This window comes from Phoxinus phoxinus (genome assembly GCF_949152265.1).
Source record: "Phoxinus phoxinus genome assembly, chromosome: 4".
Taxonomy (NCBI): Eukaryota; Metazoa; Chordata; class Actinopteri; order Cypriniformes; family Leuciscidae; genus Phoxinus; species Phoxinus phoxinus.
In genome coordinates, this window is record NC_136879.1 from 42,646,094 (window position 1) to 42,662,228 (window position 16,135).

General features: G+C 38.9%; 1 protein-coding gene across 11 annotated transcripts in view; it reads right to left on the bottom strand.

The window, feature by feature from the left end:
• Nucleotides 1-15,604, bottom strand: part of eif4g1b (eukaryotic translation initiation factor 4 gamma, 1b) — a 69,696-nt gene extending 54,092 nt beyond the window's left edge. For 2 of the 11 annotated variants that reach the window (XM_079609046.1, XM_079609037.1), the window contains exons 1-6: nucleotides 15,455-15,604; nucleotides 8,609-8,747; nucleotides 5,710-5,787; nucleotides 5,305-5,337; nucleotides 2,801-2,821; nucleotides 2,171-2,386 (exon numbers count right to left, since the gene is read on the bottom strand). In XM_079609046.1, the coding sequence (XP_079465172.1) occupies nucleotides 2,171-2,386; nucleotides 2,801-2,821; nucleotides 5,305-5,337; nucleotides 5,710-5,787; nucleotides 8,609-8,701 (441 nt within the window). In that variant the 5' untranslated portion in view covers nucleotides 8,702-8,747; nucleotides 15,455-15,604. Of the gene's footprint in view, nucleotides 1-2,170; nucleotides 2,387-2,800; nucleotides 2,822-5,304; nucleotides 5,338-5,709; nucleotides 5,788-8,608; nucleotides 8,748-14,210; nucleotides 14,356-15,454 lie in introns of those variants that run through there. The other 9 variants (XM_079609041.1, XM_079609044.1, XM_079609042.1 and 6 more) reach the window with 9 other exon arrangements.
• Nucleotides 15,605-16,135: the final 531 nt, after the last annotated feature.

The window sequence follows — 16,135 nt, forward strand, 5'->3', positions numbered from 1 at the left end:
GGAAATTCCCCTCCCATTAGTTTCATTAATTTCCATTTTTTCATTGCGAACAATACAAGTGTGACTATTTATTTAAAGGGGTCATGACATGGTTTTTTTTATTTTATTATTATGTTCCCTTAGGTGCAAATATAGTATTACTATAGTTTTTTTGACAAAAAACTTTTAAAATGTAGTGATTTATGACCTTTTCCCACCCTGTTTCTCATCCTCTGATTCAAACAGTCTGTTTTGGGGGTGTTTCCCCTTTAAGAGTTCAGTGTTAACGCCCACTGTTATGATTGGCTAACGTCAGTGCCTATGCATCAATTATTAACGCCCCCAGCCAGAACCTGTGCGGATTCGGCGCAACTGTTTAATAGCAGGTGATGCATGCGAAGCGATGGCTCTTGCAATGATAAAACCTTATTATGTTTGAGCCGGAATCAGATGAGGAATCAGAGGAAAATGAACGATCACCACAACAACGAAGACTGGATCAGCCCGTGTCCACATGGAAAGTGAAACTATTTTGAATTAATAAAAAAAAATTAACCCGAGACACTTGAAAACGGATTATTGTTACATAATTTTCCTATAGCTTAATTTGCTAACAGTTTAACATTATTTAACTAATTCCAATGAAATGATAGGGTGTACCACGGACAAAAATGCATGCACAGGCCATATTTGAAGATGCAGCATTGATAAAGGCAACATTTTTAATTTTCTATCACATGTAGGCCTACTAGAAAGGCGACATATTTTCAAGATTCTCTTATACAAATGTGTTTATATTAGCCATGGTAAAAAGTAAGTTTGCGTCGTCGTTGTTGAGCCCAGAATATTCGGCACGGACTTATCTTTGAGCAACAGTTTTCTGGCAAAGCCAAGCATCATATTGGGATTTTTTCCTCAAAACAGACTGGGACGTCCGCAAAAAATAAAGTGCATCCATTTTCCCCTGACGACTGGATCTTTCAGCGTATTTAAAAAGTAGTTTAAAGTTTTAAATACATTACTTACAGTTTGCGTCGTCGATGTTGAGCCCAGAATAGTCGGCACGGACTTATCTTTGAGCAACAGTTTTCTGGCAAAGCTCAAAACAGTCATCCTTAATGTATAGAACAAACGCTTAAACTAACACTGCCGTGACTGAGACGTCCGCAAAAAATAAAGTGCATCCATTTTTCCCTGACGACTGGATCTTTCGCAGCGTATTCAAAGATGTTGTTTGTCCACAGCCAGGAACAGCACATCTGCGGCGTCGTAATTTCCCTGTACACAGACCCACACTCGCTGTCCGGCGTCGACTGAACACTTGAGAGGCGCGCAGCGCGCGGGCGCGACGATGATACGAAATGAGCGTAGTTGTCTTCCGCTTAATGCGTCGTTGTCTTGTGCCTGGAGGCGGTCATATGCAAACGCTGGTACGTCACTTCGTACCGTGACGTCACTTCTTACCATGGATCCAGAACGAGCTGTATTTAGAGCTTGATTAAATAAATGATTCGTTTATAATGGGGAGGACGTCTTAAGCTATGAAACTTGCAGGACGTTTTAATGGTACAAAGACCTCTTATATACCAAAAGATCAAGGCAAATTTGGTTTCTCATGTCATGACCCCTTTAAGGAGCATTTAACCTGTTTTTATGTGTTCACACAGCAGTTCCCCATCTCTGAACTGCATCATGTGAAATTCACATTATTATATACAAAATGAGCTTTCAGTGAGATGTCGTTCGGCTGCAGTACCGAACGCTTCCACTAGAGGAAATTCGTCTCCCGTTTGTTTCCAAGCGCGAACAATACGTGTAACTATTTTTTTCAGGACCATTTAACCGGTTGGGATCATGTCCATGATTCGTTTTTTGTTTAAATGCGTTTCTGTTTAAAATGTGCTTTTCCGTTCATAATTTCTCCCGAAATCCTCCATATTTGTGTTCAGCGATGCTCCACTATGGATTTTAACTACTTTAAATTACAAGCAGTTCGGCAAGTTTTAAAGTAACGTCTCCAACTCTGAACTGCATCATGTGAAATTCATTTGATTACAACATATTGGGGGCATTTAGGCAGGGGGAAGTAGTAAAACTCGGTTTAAAATGTGCTTTTCCGTTCATAATTTCTCCATAAATCCTCCATATTTGTGTTCAGTGATGCTGCACTATGGATGCGCATGTGATTTACCTGGTTAGGTACCTGGTTAGATATAGTATAGTACGCCGTGCCTTGTGAGTTGGGGAAGCTGATTTGCTGCTGGGGAATCATCATCATCTGGGAGGGGCCGGCCTGAAACACGTGGGGGGGGCGTGTCCCGTGGGAGGGAGGGATGGGCCGGGGGGCGGAGCTTGGCTGGACACGCCCAGAGCTGGCGGGTAAAGTGGGCCGACTGGTGTAGTACGGCTGAAACGAGACAACAACGGAGAAAACGCAACTTTTTAAGACACAAACGCTGAAAGCTGGACACACAACTTATCACAATTCATATTAGGACAATATTAATAAATAAGTATGTGCCGCAGTAGATAATGTTTTTGATATCCTTAAACTTTGATGGGTTGCAAATCTGGACAATTAGGTAATGCTATCACTAATTTACTAATATATCACACACACACACACACACACACACACACACACACACACACACACACACACAGACAGACAGACAGACTGAGATTTTTCACTTCATCGATGATAATATAGTTGAATATGCCGTTTAATTTGGAAACGTCATATTACGAAAGTAAAATGGGTTATTACACTGAGTTTAAATAAAGATTTTAGCAAAGGGGGGAAAAGATATGTAAGAATTACCTGCAGTGACCTGAATCCTCCCTTCAGCAGCACCAAACACACACACACACACACACACAGCAGAAGAGCGAGAGAGAGATGAAGAGTGTGTGTTACCCACAGGCACAGAGAGTTAAAGGAACAGAGCAGCATGCAAACAAACTGAGCATTTTAGCACTGTTGAGATGACAACGGGAGAAACACACACACTACACGAGAACACACACACTACACGAGAACACACACGCTACACGAGAACACACACGCTACACGAGAACACACACGCTACACGAGAACACACACGCTACACGAGAACACACACGCTACACGAGAACACACACACTACACGAGAACACACACACACTACACGAGAACACACACACACTACACGAGAACACACACACACTACACGAGAACACACACACACTACACGAGAACACACACACTACACGAGAACACACACACTACACGAGAACACACACACTACACGAGAACACACACACACTACACGAGAACACACACACACTACACGAGAACACACACACTACACGAGAACACACACACTACACGAGAACACACACACTACACGAGAACACACACACTACACGAGAACACACACGCTAAACGAGAACACACACGCTACACGAGAACACACACGCTAAACGAGAACACACACGCTACACGAGAACACACACACTACACGAGAACACACACGCTACACGAGAACACACACGCTACACGAGAACACACACACTACACGAGAACACACACACTACACGAGAACACACACACTACACGAGAACACACACACTACACGAGAACACACACACTACACGAGAACACACACACTACACGAGAACACACACACTACACGAGAACACACACACACTACACGAGAACACACACACACTACACGAGAACACACACACACTACACGAGAACACACACACACTACACGAGAACACACACACACTACACGAGAACACACACACACTACACGAGAACACACACACACTACACGAGAACACACACACTACACGAGAACACACACACTACACGAGAACACACACACTACACGAGAACGCAGACGCTCGCAGCGAAGCGCGCTTCAGTTTCTGTCGTCGCAATAAACCTGGAAAGCCTGATCGAGTCCCCTTCAAATGTCTGTCATTAAACCTACTCTTACTTTTAACTTTAACTTGCTAAGCTAACATTTCTTCTGCTAAGATTTTTTTTAAAGTTTCATTTGGTTTGAGCTGAGGTACTAAAAGTACTAAAACTAAAATAAAAATTAATAAAAAGTTTAAATCAAACTAAAATTCAAACTAATTCATAATATTAATAAATACTAAAATCGAAATAAAACTAGTCGTCAGTAATTTTTATTATAAAACTGACATAAATACACAACAAAATGACTAAAACTGAAATTATAAAGAAAACAGAAACTATAAAAACAAATTCAAAACAATAATAAACACTAAAACTTACAAATAAATAAAACCTAGTGTTTATTGTTTTGAATTTGTTTTTATATTTTCTTTATAATTTCAGTTTTAGTAATTTTGTTGTGCATTTATGTCAGTTTTATAATAAAAATTAATGACGACTAGTTTTATTTCGATTTTAGTATTTATTAATATTTGGAATTTGTTTTAATTTTTATATTTTCTTTTCTCATTTTAATTTTAGTGTAAGTTTTAGTCATTTTTTGTTTTGTTTATTCATTTATTGTTTTATTAAGTTTTAGTATTTATTAATATTTTGAATTAGTTTTAATTTTATATTTTCATTTTAATTAGTAGTAATTTTGTTGTGCATTTTTGTAATGTTTATTTGTTTTACATAACTAGGTTTTATTTATTTGTAAGTTTTAGTCATGTAAAACAAATAAACATTACAAAAATGCACAACAAAATTACTACTAATTAAAATTAAAATATAAAATTAAAACTAATTCAAAATATTAATAAATACTAAAACTTAATAAAACAAAACAAAAAATAACTAAAACTTACACTAAAATGAAAATGAGAAAAGAAAATATAAAAATTACAACTAATTCAAAATATTAATAAATACTAAAACTTAATTAATAAAACTAGTCATATAAAATAAAAAAATAAAACTTACACTAAAATGAAAATAGTTTTAAAAATTAAAACTAATTCTAAATATTAATAAATACTAAACTTAAATTAATAACTAGTCAAATATGAAAATAGTTTTAAAACTGAAAACTAATTCTAAATATTAATAAATACTAAACTTAAATTAATAACTAGTCAAATAAAAAAGAAAACAAAATACACAAGTACTAAAACTTACACTAAAGGTAAAATGAAAACAGAAAATATAAAAATAATTAAAAACATTAATAATTTCTATAATACACTGAGAATCCCATGCAGAATTCATTCCATGTGACACTGATGTTTCAGGTCTTGCTCAATGTGTGTGTGTGTGTGTGTGTGTGTGTGTGTGTGTGTGTGTGTGTGTGTGTGTGTGTGTGTGTGTGTTAGTACCTGTTGTGGTAAAGCTCTAGGACCTGAGGCAAACTAGAAAGAGAAAGCCACACATACAGGTCAAAGGTCAAGAAACTGAAGCAACACCAGCCACAAACGCTCATTTTCCCAGAAGCACCTCAGCCGCACGGATCTCACACACAGCGCGAGGTCAGGAGGATGCAGGGCTGAACGTGTGATCATAACTCTTCTTCAAACATGTCAGGTTGGTTCGGAAATTACTTTTTTTTTTTTTCAATAATTATTCAGACAAAACTCCCTTTCAAAATCTCCAAGATCCACCAATCAGAAAAGTGTAAATACTGTGTCGTGAGATTAACGTTTTGATGACTATATGGAGAAAAATAATGTGTGAATAAGCCTTCCTGAAGCCCACAGTATATGGGGGTGTTTGGGGTGCCGTACCTGTCGGGGTTGGGCTGCGGGGTTCATCTGTGGCGGGGGGGTGCTGAACACAACCGGGGAAGGACCAGGATAACTGGGCTGAAGACACACACACACACACACACACACACACACACACACACACATAAAAACATTTAATCATGAGCAGGACTTGACTCTTGCTTTCCACCCCAAGATCCTCCAAAGAGGAAAGATTTGGGAGAGCATTAAAAACGTTTAAAGGGATAGTTCACCCAAAAATGAAAAATTACCCCATTAATTTATTCACCCTCAAGCCATCATAGGGGTGTATGACTTTCTTCTTTCAGACGAACACAATCAGAGTTATATTCAAAAATGCTTGGCTCTTCCAAGCTTTATTAATGGGACTGAATGGAGGATGAGATTTTGAAACCCATAAAAGTGCATCTATCCATCATAAAAGTGCATCTGTCCATCATAAAAGTGCATCTGTCCATCATAAAAGTGCATCTGTTCATCATAAAAGTGCATCTGTCCATCATAAAAGTGCATCTGTCCATCATAAAAGTGCTTCTGTCCATCATAAAAGTGCATCTATCCATCATAAAAGTGCATCTATCCATCATAAAAGTGCATCTGTTCATCATAAAAGTGCATCTGTCCATCATAAAAGTGCATCTGTTCATCATAAAAGTGCATCTATCCATCATAAAAGTGCATCTGTTCATCATAAAAGTGCATCTGTTCATCATAAAAGTGCATCTGTTCATCATAAAAGTGCATCTGTCCATCATAAAAGTGCATCTGTCCATCATAAAAGTGCATCTGTTCATCATAAAAGTGCATCTGTTCATCATAAAAGTGCATCTGTCCATCATAAAAGTGCATCTGTCCATCATAAAAGTGCATCTGTTCATCATAAAAGTGCATCTGTCCATCATAAAAGTGCATCTATCCATCATAAAAGTGCATCTGTTCATCATAAAAGTGCATCTGTCCATCATAAAAGTGCATCTGTCCATCATAAAAGTGCATCTGTCCATCATAAAAGTGCATCTATCCATCATAAAAGTGCCTCTGTCCATCATAAAAGTGCATCTGTCCATCATAAAAGTGCTTCTATCCATCATAAAAGTGCATCTGTCCATCATAAAAGTGCATCTGTCCATCATAAGAGTGCATCTGTCCATCATAAAAGTGCATCTGTCCATCATAAAAGTGCCTCTGTCCATCATAAAAGTGCATCTGTCCATCATAAAAGTGCATCGATCCATCATAAAAGTGCATGTACATCATAAAAGTGCATCTATCCATCATAAAAGTGCATCTGTCCATCATAAAAGTGCATCTGTCCATCATAAAAGTGCATCTATCCATCATAAAAGTGCATCTATCCATCATAAAAGTGCATCTGTCCATCATAAAAGTGCATCTGTCCATCATAAAAGTGCATCTATCCATCATAAAAGTGCATCTATCCATCATAAAAGTGCATCTATCCATCATAAAAGTGCATCTATCCATCAAAAAAAAGTGCATCTATCCATCATAAAAGTGCCTCTGTCCATCATAAAAGTGCATCTGTCCATCATAAAAGTGCATCTGTCCATCATAAAAGTGCTTCTATCCATCATAAAAGTGCATCTGTCCGTCATAAAAATGCATCTGTCCATCATAAAAGTGCATCTGTCCATCATAAAAGTGCATCTATCCATCATAAAAGTGCCTCTGTCCGTCATAAAAATGCATCTGTCCATCATAAAAGTGCATCTATCCATCATAAAAGTGCATCTATCCATCATAAAAGTGCATCTATCCATCAAAAAAAAGTGCATCTATCCATCATAAAAGTGCCTCTGTCCATCATAAAAGTGCATCTGTCCATCATAAAAGTGCATCTGTCCATCATAAAAGTGCTTCTATCCATCATAAAAGTGCATCTGTCCATCATAAAAATGCATCTGTCCATCATAAAAGTGCATCTGTCCATCATAAAAGTGCATCTGTCCATCATAAAAGTGCATCTGTCCATCATAAAAGTGCATCTGTCCATCATTAAAGTGCATCTGTCCATCATAAAAGTGCATCTGTCCATCATAAAAGTGCATCTGTCCATCATAAAAGTGCATCTGTCCATCATAAAAGTGCATCTGTCCATCATAAAAGTGCATCTGTCCATCATAAAAGTGCCTCTGTCCATCATAAAAGTGCATCGATCCATCATAAAAGTGCCTCTGTCCATCATAAAAGTGCATCGATCCATCATAAAAGTGCATCTATCCATCATAAAAGTGCTTCTATCCATCATAAAAGTGCATCTATCCATCATAAAAGTGCTTCTATCCATCATAAAAGTGCATCTGTCCATCATAAAAGTGCATCTGTCCATCATAAAAGTGCATCTATCCATCATAAAAGTGCTTCTATCCATCATAAAAGTGCATCTATCCATCATAAAAGTGCATCTATCCATCATAAAAGTGCATCTATCCATCATAAAAGTGCATCTGTCCATCATAAAAGTGCATCCGTCCATCATAAAAGTGCATCCGTCCATCATAAAAGTGCATCTATCCATCATAAAAGTGCATCTGTCCGTCATAAAAGTGCATCTGTCCATCATAAAAGTGCATCTGTCCATCATAAAAGTGCATCTGTCCATCATAAAAGTGCATCACTAGGATGGCTTGAGGGCGAGTAAAATCATGGGGTAATTTTCATTTTCGGGTGAACTATCCCTTTAAGGGTGCAATGAAAACTGAGTTTTTTTTTAACTTATAAGTAGACATTTACAAGCAAAATTATTTGAATACAAAGATTTTTTAATTATTTATGCTGTAAACTATATTATTTACAGGCCTTGTGGTGCCCTGGACTGCAGTGTGAAACGCCCTGAGAAAGAGCACTATGTACTGTATATACGAGTGGTGTGGTGTACCTGGGGCAGGCCCGGTGAGGGCGCGGGGAGCGGGGCGGAGGGGTGGGGGGGGCCGGAGGGGGGTCCTGACAGAGGCTGAGGTGCCTTATTCATTTCACCCGGAGCATCTGCATGGAGACGCAGCACCTACTGACAAAACCTGGGGGAGAGAGAGAGAGAGGTCAATCATTTTATCCCTTAAAACTCAACAAAAATGTAATTTTTAGCGGCATCTAGTGGTGAGGTTGTGAACTGCACCCAACAGAAGTTACTGTGGCTGACAGGAAGTGATGTCGTTGTCTGAGACCGCAGAGAGTAGCCAGTTAAGCAATGAGCTTTCTTTACAAATTCAGAAATTAGGTTTACTTGATTATTCAGTAGAACGATATGATATTGTGAATATTATTGTCACTTGTTCATCATTGTGTGAGTGTTTTATTCGCTGACTTTAGCTTTAGCTTCTTTACACAAAGAACAACACAGTGACGAAACGCGTGTGTCCGCTCAGGGCCACCGTAGAAACATGTCGATGTCAGGAGACTCGCGGTATGTGTAGAGAGAAAGGTGATAAAAACATAACGGTTCATTAAGTCTTCACACACCACTGAAAACACAGTTATGTTTATGATATTGCGTTTCTGTCAACAGATCCGCCTAAATATTACACAGTGCACCTTTAATTTCTTCATTTTAGTGAAATATAATAGGAATGAATTGTTTGGTGGTTCTTCACATGTGGAGCTAACGCTGGTGATTGGCCCAGCGCCGGTGAGTGTCGTGTGCCGCTCGGGTCCCGGTGACCCGTGGACGAGGAGTCGTGTGTGAGGACGGCTGATCCGCCAGTTCCTGCAGAACACAGTCATTATCTGGCTCTGTGTTATCCGGAGCTTGTGTGAATGGATCAGGACTGCGGCGAGAGCCGAGCTGAAGACTCCACTCGTTTATAAGGAGGTTACAGCGACACGGCTATCTTTACAGGAGCCAAATATAGAGGCAAACCTGCACAACTCACACACACACACACACACACACACTACAGTCCTGAAGCTTCTCTCTCTCTCTCTCACACACACAAAAAGAGAGAGTACAGTGCACACACACACACAGTACAAACCTGACGCTTCTCTCTTACACACACACACACCAGTACAAACCTTACGCTTCACACACACACACACACACACAGTACAAACCTGACGCTTCTCTCTTACACACACACACACACCAGTACAAACCTGACGCTTCTCACAAACACTACACTGCAAGCCTGATGCTTCTCTCACACACACACACACACACACTTCACAAACCTTACGCTTCATACACACACACAGTACAAACCTGACGCTTCTCTCACACACACACACACACGCTTCACACACACACAGTACAAACCTGACGCTTCTCTCTTACACACACACACACACACACACCAGTACAAACCTTACGCTTCATACACACAGTACAGTACAAAACTGACGCTTCACACACACACACACGCTTCACACACACAGTACAAACCTGACGCTTCTCTCTTACACACACACACACACACACACACACACCAGTACAAACCTTACGCTTCATACACACAGTACAGTACAAACCTGACGCTTCACACACACACACGCGCTTCACACACACACAACAGTACAAACCTGACGCTTCTCTCTTACACACACACACACACACACCAGTACAAACCTTACGCTTCATACACACAACAGTACAAACCTGACGCTTCTCTCTCACACACACACACACACACACGCTTCACACACACACAGTACAAAGCTGACGCTTCTCTCTCACACACACACACACGCTTCACACACACACAGTACAAACCTGACGCTTCTCTCTCACACACACACACACACTTCACAAACCTTACGCTTCATACACACACACAGTACAAACCTGACGCTTCTCTCACACACACACACACACACGCTTCACACACACACAGTACAAACCTGACGCTTCTCTCTTACACACACACACACATGCTTCACACACACACACACACACACACACCAGTACAAACCTTACGCTTCATACACACAGTACAGTACAAACCTGACGCTTCACACACACACACACACACACGCTTCACACACATACACACAGTACAAACCTGACGCTTCTCTCACACACACACACAGTACAAACCTGACGCTTCTCTCTCTCACACACACACACACACAGTACAAGCCTGATGCTTCTCTCTCTCACACACACACACACACACACACACACAGTACAAACCTGACGCTTCTCACAAACACTACACTGCAAGCCTGATGCTTCTCACACACACACACACACACACACACACACACTTCACAAACCTTACGCTTCTCTCTCTCACACACACAGTACAAACCTGACGCTTCACACACACACACACACGCTTCACACACACACACACACAACAGTACAAACCTGACGCTTCTCTCACACACACACACAGTACAAACCTGACGCTTCTAACACACACACGTACGTACAATTTGGGTTTTCGGGCGCACGTACACTTCTAGTAAGGATCCTACGCACAGTTTTATAAACGAGACCCCTGAGCCTCAGATCTGAGCGCACATGCAGCATCTCCACTATTATAATGTCCATTGCCCACAACAAACAACATTAAACACGGTGCCAGACCTGAGATCACACACACTCTCCCACACACACACTCTCTGTGTGCGTGTCCTCTGAGAGTCTGAAGACGAGACTCACACGAGACCTTTGGAGTGTGTGTTGCTATTGGATACACCGCAGTGTGAGACGGCTCCAGTAATGCGACAGTCACGCACGGGTGACTAACGCCTCACACACACACACACTCCATCCGTCACTGTACAGACCCACGGCTCTTTCACCGTGACCTTTGACCTCGAGGCTCGACGCAGGGCCAGCTCGAGAGAAATCCAGCATCACGTCACATGAGTCAGAAGACATGAGCTCATTCTTAAAGGAGAAAGCACACACACTCGAGCTGCTCGGATCAGCTTTTCGAATTTGCAATGGACATTTACAATGGTTACAAAAAAAAAGAAGAAAGTAAGTTCTGGCTGTAACTATTGTTAATTTTTTTTTTTTTATGTTTAACTTGATTTGATTTGTGTACTTGATTTTATTTTTTCTTGTCACATGTTCTTTTTGCATAAATTCGACAAAAATTAAAAATAAATAAAATCATAAGAGGAGCACACATGGCCTGGTCTCATTGACGACTTACAAACACACGTGACTTCATTAAAATGTCATTTAAATGCAATAAACTCAGACTTCTTCAACTAATTAGAAACACAAATGTGACCCTGGACCACAAAACCAGTCACATGGGTCAATTTTTGTGCAATTTAGATGTATACATCATATGAAAACTGAATAAATAATCTCTCCATTGATGTGTGGTTTGTTAGGATAGGACAATATTTGGTCGAGACACAACTATTGAAAATCTGGAATCTGAGGAGCAGAAAAATGTAAACATTGACAAAATCTCCTTTAAAGTTGTGCATTTATGTTCACGATTGTGCTGCATTCACTCACACAAATACATGTTTTATATATTTACGGTAGGACATTTACTAAATATCTTCATGGAACATGATCTTAATATCCTCATGATTTTTGGCATAAAAGAAAAATGGATAATTTTGACCCATACAATGTATAGTTGCTATTGCCACAGATATACCCGTGCGGCTCCAGACTGGGTTTGTGCTCCAGGGTCACAAATAAGAAATATTACTTTTAAACATGAAACTAAACCAACATAAAGTCTTAATGAGTGAGTCATCGAGTCATTAAAATTCAGACAATTCGTTCAAATGACCGATTCATTCAAGATTGAGGTTCTTATGAATATTTTCGCTGCTGAAAAGGAACAAAACCAGTCAATATTGTGTCTAAAATATAGCCTAGGTGACTTAATATTAACTACTCGTTTATTGAAGTTTGTCACATTTTCAATTGACCTATGGCTAAGCCACGCCCCCAAACGCGATGAGCCAATCACAGTGCGCATAGCTAACCAAATACACTCGGACATTCTCTGCTTCCAGAGAATGTCTTCTTTTTTTAAGTTTAAAATGACAAGAAAAAACATATAAAAACGAATGAAAACTGACGAACTGAAAACTGACGAACATTCGGCTTGTCGAATTTAAACAGATTGCAGCCGCTAACAGTCGTTATCTAGTAACTAAACTGACTAAACGACCTAACAAACCATGTAACTTCATACATCATGGTGACGTTTATATAACTTACAACACAATACCAAAAACTAACATGGCTTTATGCACTTTGTACCATATTTCTAGTCTATATATATTATATATATATGCAAGTCTCTTCTAATTTTAAATGATACGTACATTTCGGTAGGGCTGTAAACGATTAATCGCGATTAATCACGATTAATCGAATCCAAAATAAAAGTTTGTGTTTACATAATATATGTGTGTGTATTGTGTAAAATCATTTTGTAGATATTTAAATACACACACATGCATGTATATATTTGAGAAATATTTGCATTTATATACTGCATATATTTTTTTATATGCTTTATATTATATATAAATATATTTTTTTTATATATAAATAACATTTTCTTAAATATATGCATGCATGTGTGTGTGTTTATATATACAAAATAATTATACACAATACACACACATATATATTATGTAAACACAAACTTTTATTTTGGATTCGATTAATCGCGATTAATCGTTTACAGCCCTACTTTTCAGTTAGACTTTATTTTAAGGTGTCATGTTACAGTGTAATTATATATTTTACTGAGTAATATTAAGCAACTAAACCTAACTCTATAGTAAGTACATTTAATTATGCTTAATTTATAGTTATTACTATAGTAACTAGATTTAACAATGACGCTGCAAAATACGCTAAATATTACAAAATAAAGTGTTACCTAAATTTCATAATAATAATATAATGTTCAAATATGACCTTTATTTTACCTATTTATGTCCAAAAATACAAGAAGATACCATGTTCCTTTAATAAATTACCTTACAATGATTAACATAGTCATGTTTCGCAAGTCAAATGAAAGGATTACTGAACATACTGTGGCTGTACTATAGTAAAGTGGTTTATAAAGTGAATTATCTTACACGGTACTCTCAGACAAACATGGTGCCTGTCCAAAAGCATTTTTATATTAAAATGGATCAACCATAAACACAAATAATATATTATGGATAATCATGACGTGTTGAATGTCAAATAACTGCCATGATCCAAAACACACTGCTTTATCGGGGAACATGTTAAAACATGGTCATAACACACACTTTAATGAAATCCAAGACACCTGTCACCACACACACACACACACACACACGTATTGATCACTTCTCAGGGCCAGATTGAGTAACTTACTGCGTAGTTACGCGTGTAACGTACAAACATATCAACTGAACACACACACACACACACACACACACACACACACACACACACACACACACACACACACACACACACACACACACACACACACATATACACACACATGCGCGCGCATTCATATAAAATCTCTCATTTGACACACAAACAGACCACGGTTCTTTACCGTTTCTCTCTCTCGGTGTGTGATTCACTGTCCGGTAACGCGAGACATGCAGCGCGTCGCCATGTTCGCTCGCGCGTGCGCTTGCCGGAACTAAGCACGTGGGTCGCGCGCGCAAGCGCAGGCGCAGTCACGCGTTCCAGTACCGGCGTATCATCATCATGATTCAACACTTAACCACAGCAACTTAATTACACATTCTGGTCGATTGGGCTCAATTAATCCACACACTAATGACACAATTAAACACTTTATATTAATACTTTAACACACGCGGCAAATGTTGTGTAATCCCATGAATAATTACGCGCGACATCGCGTAATTATGAATAAATAATTATGGGCGGGGCTCAAACACCTTTGCCGTGGATGCAAATAGAAGGGAATAATACAAATTATAATAATTAATAATAATAATAATAATATAAGCGTTTCTTTGGATGTTGTGGGGTAAGAGACCCCCAAAAACAAAACAAATGTTTACTATATTTACACCAAAATAATCTCGTGACATAAGGACAGATGTCATTACTGCAGTGTTTAGGTTATTGACAAATGAACAAGGCCTCACATTAGGACAGTCTAATCTGTAAAATGTAGGTTAGTGAAATATTAATCTGTGTTCCTAACCAAGGGACAGAGATGATAAACCGAGTTGTGTCATTGTTTAATGCCATAAGAAATCAAACTAGCCTCTTGACAGGCCGAATCACCTGACCTTATTTATGGAAAAGCAGTTTGCATATTTCAATGTGGTTTCTAAGCGGTTTTAAATGATTGTTAGTATGTTGCTATGCAGATGCAAGGGTGTTTTAGCAGACACACCTATAAAATGAATCCCAAAAACTGCTGAAATCATGTTTAAAATCAGTTTAGCAGGAACAAATCCTCTGATGGGTGTGATGATCTGAAGCTAATAGCTTGTTTTGATGACATACCTCTGTTTATAATCTCTGATCATCAGGCTAAACCAAATTAATTGGCATAAACATTCACAATATGGTGTAAAACCACTAACACATGCGATTGATATGAATGTACACACAATTACAGCATACAGTGAGAACCAGGGTGATTATATCAACTAAAATTGATGTTTAAAAAAAAAAAACATACAATTATCTTGGATTTAAATTACTTAAATAATAATGATTAGTGGATTTTACAGCACTGGTGTCACACACATACTCAAGCACGCGCACGCACGCGTCAACGCCGGTAAGGTCTCGCGTGCGCCTGTTTCTTACCTGACACAGGAGTTTAAATCGTGTATCTTCGGTGCCGGTCCGGTTCTGTATCGGATCAGTTGAGTGATACCAAACCGAAAAAAAAAGCCTGAAAGAGAGACAGACCCGTCTGGACCGGACGGAACCTTTTCCGGCGGAAACCGGCGACTCGGGAACTTCCGGATCGGTGACAATAGGGAATCCCGACCACGTGACACGAGTTTTAATTCATGAATATTAATTCGGTCTCGTGAATGGACTGAAAACAAATAAGTTAAGCTCGTTAATATTCATAAACTTCGCTTTCGCCGCAGGATTCAATTTCCAGCAGAAAGTTCACTTTGCAACGTCAGCACGGCCTCATTAATATTTATGAGCACTTGCCATAGTGGGATTCGCGAACGGTGATTGGTCCAGGCTCACAGAGGCGTGGCCTTTTAGCACAGCGCTCCCTGGTGACCATCTTAAAATTCACATTTACTCATTCCAACAAATAGCAATGTGAGAAACTGCTGCTATATTGGTTCATTATTAAAAAGGGGATAGCATTATATCAATAATAACTGGAAATATTGTTTTAGTAGATGTGTGATTGTGCTGATATGTTCTACAGGTCTGTATGAAATTTCACTATTGCCAGATACTGGCTTATAAATATTAATTAGCTATGGTGTAGTTGAAAAAATATATATATATACATAT